Below are 21436 nucleotides of genomic sequence, written 5' to 3' on the forward strand. Positions count from 1 at the left end.
TATAATATAATCTCCCACTGGAAGGAACGTATACATGGGCTTATTGTCATCTTCGTTTGTCAGCTTTATTTGTTACATCACACTCTAAAACATATAACTGGATCCCACGCTTTAATCCATTTCTTAAAATATTGAGTCCCTTTGATGATATTATTTGTAACTAAATTTTAGAAGATTACTTGAATTTCCTAGACATCTATTCCCATTTATATTTATGTTTGGAAAATACTCCAAAATCAATTTTGCCCTCAAATCTTCTTTAAGCGAGCACTTTCCTTTACTTTTCTTTAAAGTGAGGTTATTAAAGCATAAGTGGCTTATCACTCTGGTTTGTGCAAAATATTTTGGTTATTCTACTTGTAAATTCTTGTACGTGTAGTCTTGTTGCAATAGGTAAATTTTCAAGTCTTCCTCTCAAAAACAAATTAAATACATATATTTCTTTGCCTTGCTTTCCTTCGATGAGTTTAATTTGCTCATCATAACAAATACTGTGTTCTTGCGTCTCTTGATGACTGTCAAACTTCATCGCCTCAGGATACGCACCATCTTTGGTATTTAAAACATACAGATCCTTCTGCAGGGAACAGAGTATTATGATGGGAAGGCAAAAAGGTATGTTGATTTCCCAATCACCGATATATTACAAATGATGGGTCGAGCTGGTCGTCCACAATATGATCAACACGGGAAAGCTGTTATTCTTGTTCATGAACCTAAGAAGAGCTTTTATAAAAAGGTTATCTATAATTCTTTTCTTTGAACATCTTATTTTGACTCTGCTGTTGCTTTTCCTTTCTTTCAATCGTTTATGTAACTAGTCTATTGCATTTTATTACCTAACATATTATGCTCTCTTTTTGCAGTTTCTTTATGAACCATTCCCAGTTGAAAGTAGCCTGAGAGAGCAACTGCATGACCACATCAACGCTGAGATTGTTACAGGAACAATCTCTCATAAAGAGGATGCAGTGCATTATCTCACTTGGACCTACTTGTTTCGTAGATTGGTACGGTTTCGTGATCCTTGGGCTTTCAATTTATTTGGTTGCTCCAAATTTTTAATCTTGCATTGCCAATCAAGAAAAAAATTCAAATCTTGCACCAATGGCAGTGCTAAGTTAGGAACCCCCCATCGTTATATTGATAGTCTGCTTGATGCATGTTTTTCTTTCTACAAGTAATCATAAGTAGGTTACTTGGTCGCGGATTGATATGGGCTACTTATTAAGGTAAACATATTAATATGAAATTTCTAAAGATGTAATGAACTAAGTTGTGGCTCCTGCAGTGAAGAACCATATAAATGGAAATACAATAAAGGAAATGAGTCTTTTATAATGAGGTAGACTTAATGAAACGTGAGAGCTTTAAGAGTTGATTAATTTAGCTTAAGAAAAGAAAAGATAAGGAGGCCACAGTAGTGTGACCTTGTTGCCATTTTATCTTTGCTTATGTTGTCTACTTCGGAAGTCCCAAGTTTTATCTTCTAACTTAGCATTGCAAACATGTGACAATTGATATTGGAAAAGGGAACTGGTGGGTAAAGGATAGTTTCAGTTGTATCAAGCATCAGTTGTCTGATCTTATATCTACTTCTTGGTGATCTTCATAGTTAGAGGTTTTGTTTCAGACTGTGGTGGACTTTACAAGATATGTTGTTGTAATCAACAAGCAGACAATTAGGTTTTGTTTCAGACTGATGGACTTTAAAATCTATATTATTGTAATCAACAAGCAGACAAAGGGTACACACTTATTCAACCAGCAGCTATAGTTGCACAAGAAAAATACGTGCCTGTTTGGTTGCCATCGAAGCATTTGCTACAAAAGAAATGTTCGGAGAAAGTGAGGTCTATCCCGCATAGCCAAGTCTTGTCAAAGCGCAAGTTGAAATAGCTCCTGCACATCTTTAACCAGACCCTAAGTGACAGGAATAGCTAATCTGCAAATGTTGTGTCTTAATTATTTAACTAGACAGACCTTGCGTTTTGGGTTGCGGAAAAACTTTATTTAGTTTTTTAACATAAGGTCATTTAGGTTCAATATGAGAGCACTAATCTTAAAGGAATAAATATCAGCATTGAGTGGTAAAACAATGGTTTGCTTGTGCTATTCATTGAGTCCTTCTGCCTCTCAACAAATGCAGTGGCAACCGTAGGTGTCGATGTTGCATTTGTAGTATGTTCCACCTCATGCAAAAGAACAAGAGAAAAGTTGTATTTCTGTGTAGTGCCTGTATAGATGCCTTTTTATAGCGAATAGAAATTCACTTGATATGGGTGAGTCACATTAGGGCATAATTGGTTATTCTGTGGTCCAAAGGAACTCTAGGCTAAGTGGCTATGTGCCTGGGTCCCTCCACCTCCAATCATTAGATTTGTGGTTTGGGACAGTGGACACGCAGAGGGAAAAGTAGGAGAGCACTCTTTCCCTTGGGAAGGGGAAGCATGGGGTTAAAAAAAATGATGTTACCAAATAAAATAAAAAGATAAAGGAGAGATGAGATGACAATTGACGTCTAAACGAAAAGAATGAGAAGAAAGTCCATTTTCACCCCAATCTACTAATGCATTTCTGTGGATTGATGATGTTATCAAGAAAATCTTCTATGTTTGAAGAATTGCTAAAAATGATGACTGTTCTTTCCCTGCTAGCTATTGTGTTTGCCAATCACAGAAGTCTTTCTTGGCAGATGGTTAACCCAGCTTATTATGGCCTAGAGCATGCAGAACCTGGGATTTTGAATTCTTATTTGTCTAGGTAAAATGAAAGCACTACATAGTCTTGAAATAGCTTTTCTTGGATATTTCTGTTTGTGCTCACCTTATTTATAAACAGCTTGGTGCAAAGTACATTTGAGGATCTAGAAGACAGTGGATGCATCAAGATTACTGAGGACAATGTCGAACCACTGATGTTGGGCTCAATAGCATCTCAGTATTATCTCAAGTACACCACTGTATCTATGTTTGGCTCAAAAATAGGACCTGATACATCGCTTGAGGTTCGTAGAACACCTAACGTGGATGTTCAAACCTTATTTATCTATTTTAAATTTTTTTAAATTATATTTCTTGGCATTACTTCTTGTTTATCTTTTACCCAAGGTTTTCCTACAAATATTGTCTGGTGCTTCTGAATACGATGAGCTTCCGCTGAGGCATAATGAGGTAATTTTCTCAGCTACCCAATATATATTGGAAGGCAGTTGTTGCTGAACAATGTTTTGTTTGTATTCAACTCACCTAATTGCTTATTTTTCCTTAATTGTATATTACTTTGCTAGTTCTGACTATTAGGCTAAGAACATTGATTGTCCTGGCACGACACCAATTGTTGCAGACACTTGTGAATTATATGGTCTGCAAATCTAAAGTAGTATGCATATTCCGCTAAGAAATTGCTTGTGGATTTAGAACTATCAACCTATTCATCAACTGCTTTTTTATTTGTCTCTTGTACACATCGTTTGCTTTATGTTCCCCTATCCTATTCCAGGAAAACTACAACGAAAAATTAGCTGAGAAAGTTCCATATGCTGTTGACCACAGTCGCCTGGATGATCCTCATGTGAAAGCAAATCTGCTCTTTCAGGTAAAATGTGTTGTCTTTATCTGCTAGTTTCTGTTTAATGTCAATATCCCCCCCCCCCACACACACACACCCACACCCACACACTCCCCCCTTTTTCTCAGGGACCAACTGCAGGCTTCGATACTCGGGGATGATGGGGCCCCCCTTTTTACCCTTCTTCACTTAAATACCACACTTAGTTTGGATGGCGCAGGGCCCGAACCTATGACCCAAGTCACAAGTCCCTCAATTTTGTTACCTGAACTAGGCCTGGGGGTTATAGTATTTTTTTGCTCTTTTCCGCCTTCCTTACACATGTCACTGTTTTGCAGGCTCATTTTTCCCAATCAGAGCTGCCAATCAGCGATTATGTCACAGACTTAAAGTCTGTGCTGGATCAAAGTATACGTATTATCCAGGCTATGATAGATATTTGTGCCAACAGTGGATGGCTCTCGAGTACCATTACCTGCATGCATCTGTTGCAAATGGTCATGCAGGTCTTGCAACTGCTTCCAGAGCTTCCTTTATCTATTCACTTCTATACTGTTTTTATCAACTCTTTTATATATTATTATATCGTTCTTCCTCCGATGCTTCTTTTTTCCTTTTTAACTTACGAGTTTTCTACTTTTCTTGTCCCATCATTTTCTTTTCTTCTCTCTTTTTGGGATTATCAACATGTGCATACAAAGTTGTCTTTTAAAAAAAAAACTCACATCATAACGAGAGAGAGCAAAGGAAAATAACTTAAAAATTCAAAACTTGTTGAATATTATAAACTTTTTGGCTCTTTTTATCGTCAATTCCAAGAGATGAGAGCTGAGCTATATTGCAATTTGCAACACATCTAAGCAAGGGTAAATTTGGAAGAACATGACCAATTTATTCTTGAAGACGTAAATAAAAATTTATTTAGGAACAAAATCAAAAGGTAAAAGGAGCACTTATATTTAGGAACGGAGGGAGTAATATTTTTCTAGTGCCTTCTCACATGGTATCAGGGCAAGACCAACCTCAATTCTCATTTTCCAACTTTGGGCCCTAATATTAAATTGCTCATGCACCAGATGTCCAGACCTAGTCATTAGGGGGTGTGAACAGTCCCACACCAGCCCTTTAGGAGTCTGAATCTATTGTTGGTTGTCATTGTTATGCAGTCAAAGTTGCTCAGTGTTTTTTAGGAGCATCTTATTCGGGTAAAGACTTATTTGTCGACATAGGAATAAATTCAAGATTTATAGAATCTTTGTTATTTGAGAACCCCAATTCTGTTTTAGAAGACAATTGTTCTAGAATTGGAATGAAATTGGCCCGAATAGAGATGAAAAGATGCAGATGATTTTGAACTGGTCCAACTAGCTTGGGTTTGAGGGGTAGTTGGTTTATCATTTAGAGTATCTTTCAAATGGTGGTGTTAAACAGGTTCTTGGTATTCTTGCAAAATATTTCCCTTGATTATAATTTATAAGCTAGTTCATTAGCAACTGGACTTTGTCCTTGAGCATGATTTGATTAGTTGTCTTTGTGTAATCTACAGGGCTTGTGGTTTGATAGGGACTCTCCTCTCTGGATGCTACCATGCATGACTGATGATCTACTCAGCTCATTGCATAAAAAAGGAATTGCTAGTATCCAGCAGCTGTTGGATTGTCCTTCAGAATCTTTGCGGGTTATCACCGGGAGTTCAGCTGCCTCGAGACTCTATCAGGTGTTCCAATTAGCTTTAGTAGTTGGTGTTTTGGCAAAATCATCTCCCCCATCTCCCTGAACTTTTTGTTGATTTATTGCATCCCTAAGAATGTTTGTTTTGAACAAGTGTCAAACATCTATGAGTAGAACTTACTCCACGTGGTTAGAAGGCATGTTTCAGAGATTAACTTCAACACAACTACTTGTATAGTTTTCAACCTTCGACTATGTTAAGATATGGCACCTAGGTCTAACTCAACCCCAAAAGCTAGCTCATGAGAGGAGGATTCCCCAAGTCCACATAAGCAGACCGCCACTCCATTCCTCGATCAATGTGGGACTTTCACCCACTTTAATCCCCCCCCCCCCCCCCCCCCCACACCCAAGGCCAAACTGGCACATGGATAGGGAGCCCAAACGGGAATGGACTTGGCTTTGATACCACCATGTTAAGATATGGCACCTGCGCTTAAATCAACTCGAAAGGCTAGCTCATGAGGGGAGGATTATCAAGTCCATATAAGTAGACCGCCACTCCATTCCCCGATCAATGTGAGATTTCCAGACACATTCTCATATCTGATTTGTGTAGCATCGTGCATCTCTCCGAACTACTTCTTCGTGCATCTTTGCGGTCTACTTTCTCAACAACAACAACAGATCCAGTGTATTCCCACCAAGTGGGGTCTGGGGAGGCGCAGACCATACCACTACCTCCGAGGAAGTAGAGAGGCTGTTTCCGATAGACCCCGGGCTCAAGGTGGAGAAAAGTTAACAAGGTCATAGTAGAACATGAAACAGGGTGGGTGGCATAACCGAGATACGAAATAGTGAATAGTAAAAAAAAAGAAACAAGAGACACGAAAACAAGAGCAGTACAAAAATATCTGAATTGCATAGCACCGTGGATCTTTCCGGTGACTTCTCAGATCTGGTTTTCAGAGTTTCGTGCGTCTTTCTGTGACTCCTCAAATCTGATTTGCATAGGGTCGTGCCATCATTTCGAACTTGCCCATATAATTTCTCTTTTTCAGTAGTGTTGTATCGTCATTCCGACCCTACCTATATAATTTCTCTGTCGTCATTCCGATCCTACTCATATAATTTCTCTTTTTAGTAGTGTTGTGCGGAATGTCCTACCCTACCCATATAATTTCTCTTTTCCAGTAGGGTCATGCCTTCATTCCGATCCTACTCATATAATTTTTCGTGCCTTCATTCCGATCCTACTCATATAATTTTTCGTTTCTAGCAAGGTCGGTCGTCATTCCAACCCTACCCAATATAATTTTTCCCATATTTTGACCACTTTTTAGTTGTCAAAGCTAATAATCCGGCACGTTAGCATATTCCAACCAGTTTTTCGGTGACTTTCTTGTTTAAGATCTACTCATCTCTTGATTTTGAGATGACTTATATGTTTTATACCAGTTTCCGCCAATTTTTCAACGACAAATCGAATTTTCGGCGATGTTTACTACTTTTCCCACCACTTCTCCAGTTTGTTCCTTTTCAACTACGATCACCTAGACATCCCCCGAAATCCCTACCAATTTTCTTACAGATATCTTCATCAAGTCCTTCACTGATCCACGTATTAATTATACATCCATGACAAGTTTGGTACATATGACTTGTAAGCACCAGTTTGAGGGGAGTGTTGGAATATGAGTAGAAGGAATAACATACAGAATCCTACTTGGAAAAAGATTATAATGGAGTGTCCTAGTTGAAAAAACATTGGAATGTAGTGCCTAATAAATAGGGTCTTTGTGTTGAAAGGACAAGATGAAGTTGGTTCAAGATGATGTAGAGGGACAGTCAATAGCTACGATTTTGTTCCAAAGGAAAAAGTGATGAAGCTTGAACTCTCAAACCTGGAAAAAGTTCAAGCTTCATTAACCTATCTCGTTTTGATCAAAGCAAGAAAAGGCTTTTCTAAACGAGTCATTTTTCTTAGGTGAAATGTTGCAGAAAATTCTTTTTTTTTCTGCTAAAAATTATTACAGGCAGAGGCGGATCCAGGATCCGGACTCTCTGGGTGCCAAGTAAACTTATCGACAGGGGCGGAGTCATCTTCGATAAAGGTTGGTCAAATGCACACCCTTCGTCGGAAAATTATGTGGTGAAAAGAGGTTAAATGTTAATCATAATGAGTGTATATTTAATTTTGCACACTCTTAACATACTGAGAATAAAATTTAAACATACTTCACTGAATTTCTGGCTCCGCCACTATTTATCGATTAAATTAATCAAATTATTCATTTTTTTATATATAGGACAATTAACCAATCAATTAATTTTAAAAAAAAACAATAATAAAATGACAAAACTTGATCTTTCAATAATATTACTAATATCATAATATAATATTCATAATTCATTTAAATGGTAGAATGTATGTCTGTTATCCTGTTTTAGTCAACAATGCTTCACCGAAAATAATTTTAAAAAACAAAACAATGCTTCACAAAAAATAATTTTAAAAAACAAATGTTGCAATCCGGGATCGAACACACAACCTATGGGCAACAAAAGTGTCGGCTTTGGTATTATGGGTGACAAATTTAATATTTGACTATGTTAGCAATAAAAAAACAAATGCTGCAAACTGGGATCGAACACACGACCTATGGGCAACAAAAGTGACGCTTTGCCACTTGCACTAGATAGTGCTATGGTATTATTAGTGGCAGATTTAATATTTGACTTTATCAGTATACATAGAGTTTCTGTCGAAGTTTGTTGGTGACGTGCCACCCCCACCACAATGAATAGATCCGCCCCTGATTACAGGTCCCAATTGATTCAGCAATTGGATTATTGGAGTTCTGAGTTATTAGTTTACAACTTACTCTTTTAACCATAGGAATCCTTTTGGGAGCAGTATGGGCTAATGAAGTGTGGGGATCATATTGGAATTGGACCCAGAAGAAACCTAGGCATTTAATGTTGACATATTTAAATGATAGAAAAATACTAACATGTTGGAAGTTAGCATCACATGATCATGATCCAACTCTGAAACATCTTTGAACAGCAAAACTGGAGGGGGGCATTCTAGTCCTGATGGACCAAAACCACTGAACCTCATCCCAGGATTTTTTCGACAAATCATTTGATCTATTTTGAGTGGTAATTAATTTTTCGAAGTTGCAAGAGGGACTATCTGCACGCGATTGCTCTAATTCTTAGTCCATTTAGTTCTTTGCTACTACAGTTTCCTTTGATCAGTCATCTTAATTTAGTCCTTATCTTTTTGAGGTAACTACATAGTTTAGTTCTTAACTTTAGTGTGAATTGGTTCTTTTCTAAAAGAAAATATTGCATAATGCATGTGTACCAGTAGCTTTCTTTTTGTCAGCCCTAACTATAAATCATATGTGAATATGTGATTATTTGTAAATTAAGTTGTGTAATGATATGGGGAACATCGACAAGTATATGAAGGGATATTAAGTGTGTAACCATTTCTTTTAGAGAGTACATTTTTGTTTATGTTAGAATATGAGTAGGAATAGGAATATCATATAGAATCCTACTTGGGAAGAGATTGTAATCTAGTATCCTATTAGGAAAAGGATTGGAATGTAGTGTCTATAAATAGGGCCACAATGTAATAATGTAGTTACAACAATTCAATGATATTTTTTTCTTATATTTCTCACATGGTATCAAAGCCTCTACGATCTTGGTAGAGAATCAAAGAGCTTCCGTTGCCGTCGGGCGGCTATAACTCATATATGCCGCCCGTCCGGCCAATGATCATGTTAGCAAAAGTTAGGCCACCGCACTTCTTTTCCCTACTTTCTCAGATCTAATTTGCATAGTATCGTGCATCTTTTCAAACTAATTTCTCAAATCTGAGTTGCATAGCATTGTGCGTCTTTATGGTGACTCTTCAAATCTGATTTGTGTAGGGTCGTGCCATCATTCGGACTCTACCCATATAAGTTCTCCTTTTCAGTAGGGTCGTGCCGTCATTCCGACCCTACCCATATAATTTCTCTTTTTCACTAGGGTCGTGTCGTCATTCCGACCCTACCCATATAATTTCTCTTTTTCAGTAGGGTCGTGTCGTCATTCCGACCCTACCCATATAATTTTTATTTTTTAGTTGGGTCGTGTCTTCATTCCAACTCTACCCATATAATTTATATTTCTCAGTAGGATCGTGCCATCATTCTGACCTATCCGTATAATTTTTTCTCAAATGGTGACCACTTTTCGACCATCAAATCTAATAATTCGGCTCATCAGTATGTTCCGGCCAGTTCTTTGGTGACTATCGTGTTCAAGATCTACTCATCTCTTGATTTTAAGATGGCCCTTATATTTTATACCAGTTTTTGGCGATTTTCTAGCGACACATTGACTTTCCGGCGATGTTTACTACTTTTCGGATCACTTTTTCAGCTTGTTCCATTTCAATTGAGGTCTCTCAAATGTCCAAAGCAGTCCTTATCAGTTTTCTTGCAGATATCTTCACCAAGTCCCTCACCGATCCTTGTATTAGTTACATCCATAACAAGCTTGGTACATATGTCTTCTGTACAACAGCTTGAGGGGGGTGTTAGAATATGAGTAGGAATAGGAATATCATATAGAATCCTACTTGGAAAAGGATTGTAAGGGATTGTAATGTAGTGTCCTATTAGGAAAAGGATTGGAATGTAGTGTCTATAATAGGGCCTCAATGTAATAATGTAGTTACAACAATTCAATGATATATTTCTCACAATTTACTTATCTCTTCAACACGCTCTCCCAATGTGGGGTCTAATTCTTTCTTATGGATCAAACATGTTGAAATTCATTTTTGATAATGGGTGACAGAGACTTGAACCCAAAACCTCTGTTTGCTCCGATGCTATGTTAAATTGTATTACCATCTCATCTAAAAGCTTAAGATGTCAGGGAGAGCACATTTGTATTTACTAATTGTATCTTCAAAAGAATTGATCGTCTTCAGCAGAACCTTGTTAAAGTAGCATTCCCGACTTATTGTCCCAGCTTGATGCCAAAAGACCAATTTTTGGACACTTGTTTTTTCTTTTTCTTTTTTTTTTTGGAGAATAGTAACTTTGTATCCATCGGTACAAAAAGATTGTACTGGCAACAGTAGTACAAAGAAAAGAGGAAACCCTATGTACATTTCACAAAGCTTCCAAAAAATCTAGGATGCCGTCAGCATCTTCTATACAAAATCTTTACCAAAATGCAAGCTCAAAATATAGTTCATCTGCACTTTCTGTATCGGATTACTCTTGTCCTCGAAACATCTGCCATTTCTTTCCCTCCAGATGGTCCACCAAATGCATAAAGGAATTGTCCTCCACCATTTCTTTTGCTTTACATTCCTTCCAGCTTGATCCCAAGCTAGCAAAAGTGTTTCCTGGCATAACCCGTTTAAGGTTAGCCAGAGCCAGAAATAGCTGCCACAGCTGGGCAGTATATACAGAGTGTAAAAAAAGGTGAGAGTTATCTTCTGCTGTTGCGTTGCAGAGGCAACATATGGAAACGAGCTGCATACCCCTTCTCTGGAGTTTTTCGTGAGTTAAACAGGCTTTTCTGCCACCAACCATGAAAAGCAGCTTACTTTAAGGGTGCCTTTGCCTTCTAGATTTGCTTCCAAGTCCAACTGGAATGATGTCCCTCATTGCTAAAGAAAGCATAGGCACCCTTGACTGTGAACACCTTCTTCCCCTTGTCCTTCCATACTATAACATCTTCATTATCATTGAATTCTCTCACCCCTTCTAAAATCTGCAAAAAAGAAGTCAATCTTTCCATCTCCCAATCATTTAGCCCTCTTGTGAAGATAAAATTCCATCCGTGTTGTTTTGTGACTTCCCTGATAGAGGCATCAGTACTCTTAGCCAATCTATGAAATTCTGGAACACTGTCCTTCAAAGGTTCCTGACCAACCCATTTATCATTCCAGAAAGCAATTCTTTTACCATACTTTGTATGAATTCTAAAACGTCTTTCCTACCTCTCACGTCAGTTGTGGGTATTTGTTCTATGGTTTTTTGGGTCCTCCTGTTGTTTCCTCTCAGAAAATCGAAGGATCTCTTGATTTATGCTCGTTTGAGTTTGTAAGGATACTCTTATCATTCTATGTGCTAGTTATCTGTTTTATTTGTCAAAATTCACTTTTGTACTGTGTATGGCGAGTATTAGAAAGTCTAGTAACGTGTACACTAGTTGCATATCTGATTCATGTACTTCCACTTTTTGGACAGGATATGCGGCATTTCCCTCAGATTCAAGTTCGACTTAGAATTCACAAAAAGGAATCTAGTGGTAGTGAGATTTTTACCTTGAACATTAGATTGGAAGATGCAAATACTCAGCGAAGAACAGCTAAAGCTTTTATCCCACGATATCCAAAGGTATTGACTTCTGCTGGTTTTGTAATCTGGAGCATGCAATACACTTACAGTTTGCTCTTTGCAGGTAAAAGATGAAGCTTGGTGGTTAGTCCTTTGTAATCCTTCTGCGAGTGAACTGTATGCTTTGAAGAGAGCGTCTTTCTCTGGTCGTCTGCAAACGCATATGGATTTGCCATCCACGCTGACCAATTTCCAGGTTGATATCTGATGATATAGTATATACACTACTTATTTTGGAATTAAATTAACCTGCCAGGTAAACCAGTGAGCTAATGTTTCCCCCTCTTCTACTAGAATCGATGTCCCAGTAGCAGTCATTTCCTTATTATATGGTCTTTGAGAAATTAAACACCTGCTCTTCTCCCTGGTCCCCCCTCTCCCCACCCCACCTCCAAAAAAAAGGAGAAATTAATAACACGTCTGCTTTTAGGAGATTTGAGTATGACAAGTCCCTCTCTTTCTGTGCAAATAGAAAGATGTAATACCTCTTTTATTAAGACTGTAAAGTTGTGGTGTTTCAATTTCAGGGGATAAAGCTCATTCTCGTATCGGATTCTTATATTGGGTTTGAACAAGAGCACTCGATTGAAGGATTGGCTTAATCTCGAAGAAGCTATAGCAACTCCAGATTGAATTGCAATGCTTCCCAAATCGAAATTTGACTTCGTATAGCACAAAAGGCTTTTCTTGCTTTTCTTTCTTTCTTTTGTCCAATCAGTTAATGTCTACTTTAGCACACAGACATTGTTGAGATATTGCTTTGTAATTCTTTTTGAGTAGTTGATCGTCATCCTTAATTTATGTTATGTAGATCCAGTTGTACACACACACATACATACATCTGGGTATTATTGAAAGTCCCATGTACGTCCTAATCAATGTAATTCAACTTTTCCAGCTATTATCCTTTTTTTTAATTTTGTTATTGCTTTAAAGAGTTTTTGGGGGGAACAAAGTAAACAAACAAAATAACAGATTTGTAGATCAGGGAGATCTGGAATCACCACAAATATATGTCGAATACCAGTTTACCATCTTCTTTGTGGTGCAAAATCGTTTCTTCGTTATGGCTGTAAGTGGATGTTCAGCTACAGAGTACATTTGGCAGATCATAGCACAGTACTTAAATGTATTTCTGAAGGTTAATGCCTCACCCTTGATAGGAAGGTATGGAGGACACGGATTAAGGTAGGGTCGAGGGTGAGAGTGCGTCAATAACAATAGGGGAGCGTTCTTTTATTTGTATCAGAAGTTTCTTGTTCAGGGTGGTGTTGAGTGACGTCTATGATTTTGGATAAATAGTTTTTAGTATTATCTTGTGGCTGGAGACTGCAGTATTATCTTATGGCTAGTGGCGTTAGTTTATTTTGTTATGTTTTGGGACTGTTGTTAGTCCTAAGCCGGGGGTCTATCAGAAACAGCCCCTCTTATCTAAGGTAGTGGTATGGTTTATGTACACTCTATCCTCCCCAAACCCCACTATGTGGGAATACACTCAGTATGCTGTTGTTGCTACAATGGACCTCGACATTGTACAGAGCGGCTGTAACTTAATCATTTGGAGGATAAGCGATTAACACACTTCATAATCTGTGAAGGTGAACCTTTGTAGCTGAACAATTAGCTAATGGAAGAGCTAAAACCAAATAATTAGTTAGCATGAGCACTTCAAAATACTGCACTGGAAATAACATTTTAGTTATCCGTTTCTGATCTTTTCTCCGCCAAGTGGAACAGTAATTTCAACCAGCAAATAAGTGTCAGCTAGTCCATCCAATGACTTGAATAAATATTGGTTTTGTTTGTCACAGAACCTGCCAGTTAATATTTACAATTACAAAGTGGAATTGCTTATTTGTCTACCAGTTTTACAAGCTTACTCCCAGTCTGCATCAAAAAATCCTGCATCTCTCATCTCTGAGTAGTAAGCACAGTCCAGAAGCCAATCTTCCTCCTGCAATTGTGACAAAAAATGAGAGAATGCTTGCATTTGTGCCTAACAAATAACTAATTAGTCGGAGACATAGCTTGGGTACATCACCTTGAAAAAATCAGCCAGGAACGTCACATAAAGAAATGGAAGATAAAGGGAGTGATAACATACTACTGCCAAATTATACAACCTGCAAAGTAGAATGATTCAAAAATGTCAATTCAGTTGAAAAGACGCAATTGATTTTGGAAGAGTATCAAGTGTCGGAAGCAAACTTGTCTATACCAAAGTCCAACGCCAACCCTAATGCCTGCAAGCCCACAGGCAAATAACATTACAGCAGTGATTGCAAACATGACGATGACATAATTGTAGAAGGCTGGCCGTGCTGGATAAATGGAAAACACTGTATGTTAGAACTAATACAAAGAGATGGATCGGAAAAATGGAAGAGGGTACATAGGGGATATCAAAAATCTAACTTACGAGGCAACTTATCTCTCCACTTTGAGAAATGCACAAATAATATGTAGCCATAAGCTGCAGTAAGAAGAAGCTTGTTGATGAACCAGACACCCCACTTTCCCCTATCAGCTATTTCCCCGTCAAGGAAAAGTGGAACACCAAATCCAAATATAAAAATTACCTGATGAAAAGACGGGAAAAGCACATAAGAGCCTCCATGTAAAGGAATCAGAAATGCACTTTATACAATTAATTCGTGAAGCTTTATTTGGTCGTTCCGGAAAGTAGCAACAACTCTGGGGCATAAATATTTTCTGCCTTGCTTCCTACTATGCAGCACTAAGTTTTTTGATGAATAAAACAGTAACCAAGTAAAATTGAAGAACTATCTCCAACATCTTTTGCATAGTACTACTTATTTGTTTCCGCCTTAAGACTTGTGGGTTAGGGAACATATCCCGAGTGATTAGTAGAGAACAATATACTAAGAAATCTTGACAAATATCCAAGCCGGGCACGCATGAATTACTTGTCTCACCCTTTCTCTCTCGCAACTGCATTATTTAGAGCAGTAACTTTCACTAGCATGTCCCATGTCCTAAAAGCACAACAGCATCAAACTCACTGATTTCTGGAAGTATTGCATCCAATCTTCATCAATCATGATGGACTACCCCTGGATGGATGTCACTACTAATAGGATAAGAAGAACACTTATGTTACAAGACTGACTTCTCTTGTTACAAGAAAAGCTTCTGCAGCAACTGACAAAACAAGGCGCCTTCCTCAAATTCAAAGAATTTTAACCCATCATACTGAGATAAAAAATTTGTGTCTCATTGGAGCACCACAATCTTCCATGAAATGCAATTACAGATTTAGCATGGCTTGTTAAAGCACAAGATCTTGATCCTCCGCCAAGTGTTCACTTCTCTGGAGGTTCACGCAGCACAAACGGTGAGCAGAGCCAAGCTCAAACATTACAGTAAGGAGACGCACGGGCGTGATGTCCACCAAGAACAGCAGACCCAACAATCTTCTCCCTACACTATAATAGCTTTCTCCTTGAGTGTGTGTTTACCATGTAGTATTTAATTCGCGTTTTCTCACTACGAATTTAAAACTGGAAACTACAGCTCCCAATACTCTGAGGCTTTTCACATTCTTTTCAAATAAGCTTAAGATGAAAACAAGGCGGACAGTTGATGGGAGAACTACGTTATTTTCGCAACCAAAGGAACATCCAGCGGGCAGAACCTTGAATAAAAAATCAGCTCAGGCAAACTAAGTCAAATATCAAACTTGTTATTTGCTTCATCTAAGCTTCAGTACAAAAGGAAAATTCATGGAAATTCAGTCATAGGCGCTGCACACATAGGAGAAAGGAAAACATGGTAGCAATAAAATAAATATTTGAACGGGAACAAATAGACACGCGGTATTTCCGCTCGGGGAAGAATGCAGTGAAACGGATTCGAGACTGTACAAAGTTTCACCCCAAAAATACACTAACAAAATCTAACCACATTTCTGGTGCTGAATACTGGGTCTTCCTTCCATTTAGATTTCAGTTATAGGCAAACTTAGTTTAATGGGTTCCTTTAATTGGCTAATGGGGGACAATTTTGAGATATAGGTTATGCTCTAGCTGGAAATACGGATCTCTGTATCTGGGTGCAATTCGTTAGTGCATTCACCAAGTACACTGCTTTATTAGTCAAAAGACGAAAAAAAAAAAAAACAAGATGAAGAAATCTTCACCTTTAACAATAAATCTGCACCGACAAAAAGGCCTGAAACCATGAAAGTATGTGTTAAAGTTTCCAAACAGCTTGCATAATTCTCCTGAAGTAAGAATGCCACTATGCTAATCTCCAGAAATAACATCGCAGACGTTCCAAACAATGACAAGAGATTCCAAGCCACCTGCTTCCCTGGGGTGCACTGCCATACCTGCTTTGCAACAATTTGGATGGATGAAGCAATAACACTTCCAAGGAACAGAAGTACATAAAGATTATTGTTTACAACTACAACAATATTAGGAATACATGGACCATAACAGCATTGATACAGAAGGTGAGACAGGTTTCAAACTCTGATATAGACCCTTTTCCTTCTAACAATTTAATTTACAGCAAACAAGCCCAAATAACCACCTAACAAACGACAAACTTTCAATCACATTCCCAAACCTAAGTTTCGTGGACTCTTCACTTCCGATGTTGCACCCGTGGTGGATTCTCCAAAAATACACTAGTTTTGGAGAATGCGAAACGCAACCGTTGACATTTTTGAAGAGTCCGAGCAACATAGTCCCAAACACACTCTAAAAACCAATAACTCGAGCTAAGGACCCCAGCTTACAGAGCAACTCCTCTCCCTCGGCTCTCCTTAATGGTTCCGGCAGGACAAGCAATGTCAACTTCCACAATATTGCCTTAGAGAGGTTTAAAAGCATCTAACTTCAGGTCTCAATTGCAACATGAATTTATCACCTTCTTTTTTTCTAGGAAATATAAACTACATAGAAATGTAAGTGAACAAATTACGAAGCGTAATATGAAATAGAAATAAATACCGTCGAGCTAATGGAAGTGAAAATACTCCCTCTATTTCAATTTGTTTGTTTCATTTTGATTTGGCACGAAGTTCAATAAAGTAAACAATATGTTTTAATCTTAAACTACAACTAAAAGCTACCTGGAATGTATCAAAATGTTATTTAATCTTTTGGTATTAAACATGTCACTTCAAAAACCAAAATCAAAGAATTGCCCCCAAAAGAAGTGAAGATGCATTCTTTTTCAAATGGACTAAAAAGGAAAGTAAGATACTGTCAAAGAAAGGAAAGACACATTCTTTTCAAAATGCACCACTCCCTCCGTTCCAAAAAGAATAAGTTACTTTCCTTTAGTCCGTTTCAGAAAGAATCACACTTTATTAGGCAATGCTTTAATTCCAACTTTTCATATGACATATCGAAGACCACAAGATTAAAGGTGATAGCTTTAATTTAAGAACATAAGATTCCACTATTTTCTTTATTTTTTTAAACTACGTGTCTAAGTCAAAATGACTCATTCTTTTTTATAGAATGAATGGAGTAAAAAGGAAAGTAAGTTATGTCAAAAAGGGAAAGGACGCATTCTTTTCAAAATGTACTGAAAAAAAAAGTAAGACAAATAAATGGAAACGTACCTGAAGAAAGCACCAAGCAAGATTTAGAAGAGCAGCAAACCATAAAAATCCATAGTATCCAATCATAACATACGAGCGACGCTGAGTGAGCTTCTTAACATTACTCCTACCATGAAACCCTAAGTACACTACGAACAAGGCCGTCGGTAACACCAGTGCCGCATCGTGCCAGAACCCATGGCAATCAGTTGCTGAGCTGGTAAACCGGGATATGAAGTGATCTGAACCGGCTGTTCCGGTTCCGGTTCGAACCGGTCCTGGTTCGGTTGGAGATGAAGGTTCAGTGATCGAATTTAAAATTGAAGATGAGATCATCGGAACCCTAGATAATGATCGGAGGAAGGAAGATCGAAAGGGAAGTTGCGTCGGTGATGGAGGGACCAAATAGGAAATATTTAAGTGAATCGAACGATACTATTAATGATTTGGAGGGTAATACTCCCTCCATTATTATGTTTAGCCATTTTATTTTTTATTCGTCCAAACAGAATGTTACTTTTAATAATATTAAAACAAATTTTAAAAGAGATAATTTTATAAAGTTATTACTCTTTTCGTTTCAAAAAAATAACCTACTTTAATTCTTTTCAGAAAGAATGACTTTTTCCTTTTTTGGATATATTTTGTAGCCGTTTGGTCATAAAAATTATTTTTTAAAAAAAAAAATTATTTCACTTTAGTGAAAACAAAATGTGTTTGGCCATGAAAACTTCAAATACATTTTCGAAATTGTATTTAAAAAAGTGAAAACAGCTTTAGTCGTTTTCACTTTTTTCACTCATACTTATCTCATAAAATGTCAAAACAACTTTAATTTATATTCATGGTCAAACAGAACTCCAACTCCAACTTCAGAAAATTATGATTTTCATGTCCAGATGAGACTTTTAATTTCAACTTTTCACGTGGCATATTTAAAACCACAAGATTAAAGGATATTTTGATACATTTGACACAACTTTAATTAAAAATTATAAGATTCAAAAATATTTTATATTATTTTAAATTTTATGTCAAGTTAAAATAGATCATTCTCTTTTAAATAGAAAAAATATTTATTTTTAAAATTTTACATTCGATAAAATGATTACACATAAAACAAAAGAATAAAGTAAATAAGATTGACACATAAAATAAGTGGATGGAGAATTTAAAATTGACAAGCGAAGATAAGGAGAGGTGCATTTGGTGGAAGTAGTTGGATTCCATTCAGAAGCTTTTGTTACTTTCTGAATTAGGAAACTTCCCAAAACGAGATGATCTTCCACTCAGACAATTCCACTATCAATTCCAACAGACTACTTTTACTATAACCAGATATCGATGGATGATGATATATATTTTTTAATTTTAATTTATGTAATATAGATAAAATGTTGATAATTAATTATATTTTGATGTTACGATTCAAATTAACAGATTGTGCGGACACCTATGTTATTTTAAGTAGTTAGGAGAACCCTTATTACCAACTAAAAATATGCGGAAGACATTTGTTTTTAAGAAAACACTGTATTAAATATAATAAGTAAATTAAATACTCATAAATAAATTTCTTCAAATACTTCTTACAAATATCCCTCGCTATCATCTCAAGACTAAGCCATGCATGTACAAGAACTAGCTATTACAAAATCGACTGACAGTAAAATAAATAATACTAGGACTCTAACATCTGTCAGGAAAAAAAAGGGAAGAAATTAGTGCTGAATATTGTCATCCATCTAGTAACTGCAAACTAACTTGCATCCAGTCTACATCCCAAGAAAGAATGTAGAAGAGTGGGATCAGTACAACCACACATACTGGTAGGCATCATCGGTCGATCGTGTTAGGTGAGGGTTTGGGCCACAGTTGACAAAAGAGTTTTAAAATGAGGTGTAGGTGACACAAGTCTTAATTATTAGTTAGAGGTGACAATTACTTTATTATGGTTTAAGAAAGTTAGAAAAGTTTGAAAATAACCCACAAGTTTTTAAATTTACACTTTGATCCCAATGTATACCTAAAATAATGAAAAATGGGGGGGGGAAGACGTCTTTCTCTCTCTTCTCATCCATTGTTGTTTTCTTTCACTTAGCGATTTTTGTTATTCATTGTTTCTGTTTCTGCTGCTTTATTCATCATCTTCTGTTTTATTATCATCATCTTCTACTTCATTATCATCTTCATCTTCTTCTTGTCGACCATTTGTTGTTGGTGGTGGTGGTGGTACAGCGCTACTGCTGCGATCTGACCACTTTCTTTGGTCAAATTTTGTTTACTGCATCACTTTTCACTTTGGCATTACTTCATAGGTGACATTGGTAAGTAAAATTATGATTTTTATTCGTATTTGTCATCTGGGTACACTTCTGTTTTTCCAACAATTGATAGAACCCCGATCATGAATCCAACATAAGTGCGCACAATTTAAACAGATCAATCATCTGGTGCATCAGATGCTCAATCTATTGCATCAGAAGGTTTATCTGTTGCATCAGATTGTTTATCTGTTGCATCAGAAAATTTATTTGTTGCATCAAACGTATTATCTGTTGTATCAAGATGTTTGTCTGTTGCACCAGACTAATTATCTGTTGCATCAGAATGTTTATCTGTTGCAACGAATGATTAATCTATTTAAAACAACACAAATCAACCCCTGCCACAAACCCAACAGATAACCAATATGTTTTCAACTCTTGCTATTGCTAATGGATTCAAAATTATTCCTTACGTCCAATTACCCGTCCCAAATTTCCTAATTCGATTTCTCATTTTACTTGTCTTTTTCATTAATCAAGAAAAGTTTTAAAAAAATTCATGTTTTACCCTTTGCATTAATTACTTTTTCTTCAAATTAAAATGGAAACATCATATTTAATAGGGGGACTATATGCCAACCGACGTTAAAAGTTTTCTTCTCTTATGAAATTTTGATTGAACAGCAAACAATGGTTATTTCAAACGCGTCTACTGTCCCACCAACTGATCAGTGGGTTATGGTAAACTAGACATGTTATTAATTATTTTTTAATCAATGTGGCATCTCAATTTGGGATGAGTAATTTGAGACGGAGAGAGTACGAATTAAAACGTCGAGCCAAGCAAAGCAACAAACTAGTCATCTGTTGAAACAGACTATTTATCTGTTACATCAACTTCTTATCTGTTGCAACATGAGTAATTTGTTTTGAACAACACATCAACCCCTGCCACAAACCCAACAAATAAATCTTGTTATTGCTACTGGATTCTAAATTATTCTTTTTTACGTCGAATCATCGACATGTCTGTTGAGAATATAATAGACAGAATGAAAATTAAATATGGATTAAAACATCAAAGATCAAATATAATTTATTTATTAGACAAAAACAAATAAAAATACATATAATAGACTAAAAGAAAAATAATAATCTAATTATCATTATTATTATTATCATCATCATCATCATTGTCAGCCGGTCAATCTTTAGCCGGAAGTAGCAAGGCCCTCTTCAGCCTGCGTATCTCGCAGAGCATTCTTGCTCTAACTCCTCCCAGTTCCCATTGCAGGTCACGAACTTAATTCCGAAGTTCATTCACGACGTCTTGCAGAAAAGCAACGTCCCACACTGGGTTAGCCATAATCTTATCTTCTAGAGTGTAATATGAAAGACGAGATGCAATAAATAAATAGAGTGTAGTTGAATGAACGATTGAGTAAGAAGGAACCTATTTATAAAGAATTGAATTTGAATGAGAGGCAAAAAGGCGCGACTATTCACCTCCATACATTAATTACATTATTTATTAAATTAAGAAAATAAATATTGTGACATAATTCATGACTTTTCAGATTATTATTATTAATTAGTTCTTTCGGAGAACCGTTTTTATTGAGTTGTGACAACAGATTCTATATTTGTAGTATCAGATAACACATCTGCGACAACAAATATATTATCTGTTGCAACAAATATAAAATATGTTGCATCAGATAACCTATCTGTTGCAACATATAATCTAACTGTTCACCTCCATTTATTAATTACATTTTTTATTAATGTGAAAAGTAATGACGTAAATAAATTAAGAAATATTGTGATAAGTCATGACTTTTCAGATTATTATTATTAATTAGTTCTTTCCAAGAACCGCTTTTATTGAGTTGTGACTCGATATAGGTTGCATCAGATAAATCATC

At 36.6% G+C, this 21436-nt stretch overlaps 2 protein-coding genes across 4 annotated transcripts in view; one reads left to right on the forward strand and one right to left on the reverse strand.

Moving 5' to 3' along the window:
- Window positions 1–12567, forward strand: part of LOC107855400 (DExH-box ATP-dependent RNA helicase DExH14) — a 44502-nt gene extending 31935 nt beyond the window's left edge. For all 3 annotated transcript variants that reach the window (XM_016700402.2, XM_047413871.1, XM_016700404.2), the window contains 11 exons: window positions 584–739; window positions 867–1010; window positions 2696–2763; window positions 2842–3007; window positions 3111–3173; window positions 3502–3597; window positions 3909–4076; window positions 5117–5287; window positions 11517–11666; window positions 11731–11862; window positions 12194–12567. In XM_016700402.2, the coding sequence (XP_016555888.2) occupies window positions 584–739; window positions 867–1010; window positions 2696–2763; window positions 2842–3007; window positions 3111–3173; window positions 3502–3597; window positions 3909–4076; window positions 5117–5287; window positions 11517–11666; window positions 11731–11862; window positions 12194–12268 (1389 nt within the window). In that variant the 3' untranslated portion in view covers window positions 12269–12567. The remainder of the gene's footprint in view (window positions 1–583; window positions 740–866; window positions 1011–2695; window positions 2764–2841; window positions 3008–3110; window positions 3174–3501; window positions 3598–3908; window positions 4077–5116; window positions 5288–11516; window positions 11667–11730; window positions 11863–12193) is intronic.
- Window positions 12568–13406: 839 nt separating this feature from the next.
- On the reverse strand, window positions 13407–17742 carry LOC107855441 (protein CANDIDATE G-PROTEIN COUPLED RECEPTOR 2). Its single transcript, XM_016700461.2, has 6 exons — window positions 17266–17742; window positions 15826–16017; window positions 14086–14245; window positions 13885–13987; window positions 13708–13789; window positions 13407–13620 (listed from the first exon to the last, which is right to left on the reverse strand). The coding sequence occupies exons 1-6, from the start codon at window positions 17578–17580 to the stop codon at window positions 13543–13545; spliced, it is 930 nt and encodes a 309-aa protein (XP_016555947.1). The 5' UTR covers window positions 17581–17742; the 3' UTR covers window positions 13407–13542.
- Between the last annotated feature and the right edge of the window lie 3694 nt (window positions 17743–21436).

The sequence above is a fragment of the Capsicum annuum genome, chromosome 6, assembly GCF_002878395.1.
Source record: "Capsicum annuum cultivar UCD-10X-F1 chromosome 6, UCD10Xv1.1, whole genome shotgun sequence".
NCBI lineage: Eukaryota > Viridiplantae > Streptophyta > Magnoliopsida > Solanales > Solanaceae > Capsicum > Capsicum annuum.